The sequence below is a fragment of the Atta cephalotes genome (genome assembly GCF_000143395.1).
Source record: "Atta cephalotes unplaced genomic scaffold scaffold00014, whole genome shotgun sequence".
In the NCBI taxonomy this organism is placed as follows: domain Eukaryota; kingdom Metazoa; phylum Arthropoda; class Insecta; order Hymenoptera; family Formicidae; genus Atta; species Atta cephalotes.
Window position 1 is genome coordinate 1,552,040 of NW_012130078.1, and position 5,480 is coordinate 1,557,519.

Genomic DNA, 5,480 nt, shown 5'->3' on the forward strand with positions numbered 1-5,480 from the left:
ACACACACACACACACACACACACACACACACACACACACACACACACACACACACACACACACACACACACACACACACACACACACACATATATTTGAAGAATCATATACACACATAGTTATTACTATTGACATTATAGTAGTAATAACCATAATTATAGTAATATATAATTATAATTACAAATTAATTATAAAAAATTTTTTTCTCATAAAGGAAGTTGCCCAAATAGATGTTCGTTTTAATCAGATGTCCAATTAGTTTTGAAAAAGTAACGATTAGAATTTGTAATATCTTATCTTCTATTAATTAAAAGAGTGTCATTCTCTCTAATTTGATATTCGTTAGAAGAATGGAGTTAAAGTCCGCTGTAAGTAGTTCCGAAAATGGGTTTAAATGAAATTCTTTTTTACTTTTTGAATTTTTCTACATACATATATGAGTAATATACGTAAGTGAAATAAAAACGGAAACTTGGATTTCGATTTCATTGGTGGTTTCCAATTTATTTTTAATTTTTTTTATGGTATAATAACTTATGGTACAATAAAATATTTTTAACTTTACAAATTTCAATTCGTTGGAAACATATAATAATACATTAATAAAAATAAATAATAAATATATATATTTTTGTATATACATACATTCGTACAACTTTATAAATGTATAATACCCAAACGCAATTTGAACATTGAGAGGGAAATAAAACAATATTCAATACTCATCACTGGAATCGAGATCCAAGTTTTCCTTTCTATTCCGTATATTACTCACATGTATGTAGAAAAATCTAAAAAGCAAAAAAATTTAGGAAAAAACGTCAAAACTCATTATCACAGCTGCTTATAGCGAACTTTGAATTCATTTTAACATAATATCAAATTTTCCGAGCGAATGTTACTCATTTTAATTAATAGGAGGTAGGATACTGTAATTTTTAACCATTACTTTTTTAAAACTAATTGGACATCTGGATAACTTCTCTTGTCAGTGCTTATCTAGCTAAATTTTTTAATACTTCAGCAAAATCAATCTTTCCGTATATATATATATATCGTGTATATATATATATATATATTTGTATATATATTTGATTTTTAATAAAAAAATAATTATATTACGAATTATTGTGAGATAAACGTGTTCAAAATTTCAATAAATTAATCACCGATTCAATGAGTGCAAAAGAACAGATTTGCTGAAACCTCTAAAAATTTAGCAAAATACAAATCTAAAAATAATTTTGTTAGATCATCAAAATAATTATGTAAGACTTCAAACTTGTTCGGATGTCAAAACTTTTTTGCAACATTAGTTGCAAAAAATCATTCATAGTGCAACAAAATTATTTGTATCTAGTTAAATTTTTAGATATTTTGGTAAAATTATTCTTTCTATATACAAATTGTAAATTTATAAAATTATAAAATATAAAATTATAAAAGTATAAAATTATAAAAATATAAATTATAAAATTATAAAATAATTTATAAAATTATTTAAATTTATAAAAAAATTATTAATAAAAAACTGATGGTGATTTTCTATTTGTTTTTTTAAATGGAAAAAATTTCGAAGCATTTTAAAAAGAAGTAAAATATATTATAAGAAGAGGAGAGAATCGCAAATACATTGAAAATTTATTTCCAGAAAAATCCAAAACCAAGAGAAGTGAGATTCTTAACTTTTGTTTAATGATGTGTTTATCTACGTTGTATTCTCTTTCAAGAGAACAGTAACTCTGAAATCCTGAAATCTCTCACCTGGCCAGTTCTCTTTGAAGATGATGGATTCTCGAGCGTGCTCTTTCAGCCTCAGCCGTAGCCTCGCGCACTCGAGCTTCGGCCTCCATTCGTTGCCGGCGTTCTCGTTCCACATCTCGTTGCGTGGCCTCCCTCTATAACAATTCGAACATTGACATTTTATTAATGAAAGTTCTTTGATAGACAGAAAAAAAAGGAAGAGAAAGGGGTGATAATTAAATGCGACGGTGGAACGAAACGACGGTGGATAGAAAATTCAGCGTCGCGCGCCGCCCTCGAAAAATCAGCATCGTTGCGACAGTCGTGAATAATGAAACGGCAATAATGACGTTTCGATAGCAATCGCGCATCGTGGAAAGGTATCGCCGGTGCGAGTGATTAATTAATAGCGGATTTAATAAAGTGTTCGCAGCGACGCGATGCACGGCGAACAATGCCAGTTGCTATGTTATTCGTTGCTCGTTTCCCCGGAGGGAGGTAGAGAGGAAACGTTAATTGACTTGCAATTAATCAGCACGCGATCGTCATAATTTATTCGTGGTAACGTGCAATGAGCGGCACGATTAATAAATCACTGTCAAATCGTCCGTACTTTTCATTCACCCGATTGGCAGAAGTGATCGAAATTTTCGGCTAACAATCAGCTGAATTTTTCGCCGTGATTGAAACTGACGGCGTAATTTTAGCAAGTGAAATTTCATTGTAGTAAGACAAATCTTTCACAAATAACAAAATAAGAATAATCTTTTAATCTGGAATACTACTGGATGTTAAATGATGTAGTACTGTTACTGATACGTGAATTTTATGTTCGAAGAAATAGGCCACTTTTAATTAATGTAATGCAGAGACATTTTCATACATTTTTAATAACAAAATATTTATATTTTAAATTTTATAACACAAATAACTTAATTATTAAAAGAAATAAAAGTACACTATTAATTTAATCTTGAAATGATATAAATGATGGAGTATCTATATGTGTCATCTTATAATATTTACCAATAAATAATAACACAAAGCTTAGAAATTGAAGCTGTTTAGAAATTGAAATTACTTATCTGTTATATTTCTCTGTTATAATACTGACTATTAGGAAACCAAACTGTTATATAATGGACTGAATTTTCAAAAACTTGTTACCATTGTCCTATGTATAAGTTTTTAGTACAGCGGATTGGATCTCCTGATGGTCATTGAAGACTTGCTCGATAATTTCACTCATTTGCATGTCAAATTTACGTACAATAACGTTTTAGAATTAAGTAAGATTACATATAATTTTACATAGATGATAAAGCACATAGTTATTGTCTGAAGATATATTTAAAATAACGAATAAAATAACGAATAAAATAAAAACAATGTGCATTATCTAAGACAATCGAAGCCTATATGGTTAGTATCCAATATGCCTTACTCGCTATTTGCAATTATACGGTAAATTCGACAGACAGCACTAGTATAAAGTACAGGCTATTTGTTTGACTGGATTGGAGTTTATTGTTCAGTTTGTTTATTCTGTTAGTAAAGCAAAATGTAGAACGTAAAATCCAGAAATCGTGATGTAATATTTCGTAGATAAGTACAATTACTTTCTATATACTTTCTATATAACTACCGAGAGTTATTAATAATTTCCGTAGATTATTATAGGTTTATATTTATATTTTACAACATGGTATTTAATTATATTTTCGTCTTTTGTTTATAACTAAAGGAAGGAATATATTACTCTTTTGTAATGTAAAACCAATATGATTAATCTATACATACTAATAACGTAGCATACGTCGATTGAACAGTTTTTTAGTATAACTTTTTAGTATAACTTTTATTGTTCCAGACCATAAGTTTTAATTCTAAACATCGTGCTAAACATCAATAGATAAATAGATAAATAGATAAATAAATAAGTAAATAGGTCAATTGTTTGAATAGTTCTTTGTGTCTTCTTACATGTTAATAAACGTTACAATACGTTAATAAATTTATAATCTTATAAAAGTAATGTTAGGTCATCTCATTTTCTATTTTTTTACGAAAAGGAGGGAAACATACTTAGGTTTTATATTAGATGACCTAGAAAGAATTACAGATTACGAGATTACTATTTTTATTGAATAATTTATTTAGATTTATCTGTTTTTTTTTTATTTGCAATGGCTCATTTGATAATTGCTTAAATAAATAATACGATAATTTCTCGAGTAATTCCCCAAAATATTTACAAATAATGTTTTACATGTATAATCTAAATGCTACTTTTTTTTACATTCTTCATTGCATTTATATGTGCATGTAAATATTTGAAAATGTCTTATATATTTTTTAATGTTCAGAAATGTTTCCTCTTTTAAATTTATCAATTTTCAATTTTGAACTCAGTAAAAGATTAGAAAAAAAATTACAAAGTTTATGTAAGCGTATAGGATCTAGTTACTTTAGATAGATCGGTTTATCATTTGTAAAACATTTCGGGCAATTACTACAGCAATTTCTACATTATTTATTTAAGCAACTAATCGAATACCAGCCACTGTAAATAATGGAGAATCGTTATCCAAATAAATTATTCGAATAAGAATGATAGTCCTATGCAATTCTAGAATAACACCCAATTCTGGGTACTTCGTAATAAATCTGAACTTGGCGAAATTTACCGACGGCAACGTCTGATCTTCACTGGCGAACCCAGAATTCTCGAATTCTCGCGAGAGCGGACTGGGAAAAAATGCGCGAGACGACGACCGAAAAAGCTCGTTGATCTTCGGATCGTCGCGTCCACATCGGGGCAGCGAGGTAGGAATTATTCATGAATTTAAATCGAAGCGCCGCACGCCACATTGATTACACCCTTTTGGATCGCCGGCGAGAGTCCCGGCCCGCCGCGTCACGTCACTTCTCTGCCCACTCTCCAAGTGCCATCAATAATTGTGCCGGACCAATGTGCCGAAAGCAGTATTTCACACGATTTAACCCGCCGGTAACCGCGGCTATCTCGGGACCGGCCGTAAATTGTCGTTTGTCCGGGAAGCTGGGAAGAGCATGAGAAGGACGAAGTTTCGGATGTGGTGCGAGATAATAATGCTCTCAGATTTGCAACGGTAGCGATCGGCTTTAGAAAAAAGACGGGTGATTAGATTTATGTGATTTTTATGTAGATTTAGGTCGTCTTATTAGGAGAAAATTGTATAAATTTCTGGTCAAGAAAAACAGGATGATAGTAAATAAAAATTTACTGTCATCCTGTTATTATAGTTAAATGAAGACTAATATTCTGACATGAAAAGTAACGATAATTTAAAATACAATTAAAAATGTTTAAATAAAAAGTAGTGATAAAAATAACAACCTTAGAAAATTTCTAATAATTTCAATAAATTACCTATATTTTTCAATGATTGATAACATCTGTATATTACTTCTTTTGCTTTTGAATTGACAGATTTACGATTATCGCATTAAATTAAGCATGGAAATGTATATAAAAAAATCTTGTTAAAACTAATAGCGTAATGTAATATCTATAGTGCACTTACAATCAAAGAAAAACATCGTGACAGTAATTATAGATATAGTAATTATAGACAGTAAGTATAGATGCACACTGAGAAAAAAATTGTTCATTTGATTAAATTAACTTAGTTCTTTCTTTTTTTGATGAAAAATGTATATATTTAAGTTAAATATATTTGTTAAATATATATAT

The 5,480-nt window shown here is 29.5% G+C and overlaps 1 protein-coding gene across 1 annotated transcript in view; it reads right to left on the minus strand.

Annotated features, from left to right (window-relative positions):
* LOC105617851 overlaps positions 1-5,480 on the minus strand; it is a 146,071-nt gene that overhangs the window by 58,854 nt on the left and 81,737 nt on the right. The window contains exon 3 of the mRNA XM_012199400.1: positions 1,766-1,899. Within this exon, the coding sequence (XP_012054790.1) occupies positions 1,766-1,899 (134 nt within the window). The remainder of the gene's footprint in view (positions 1-1,765; positions 1,900-5,480) is intronic.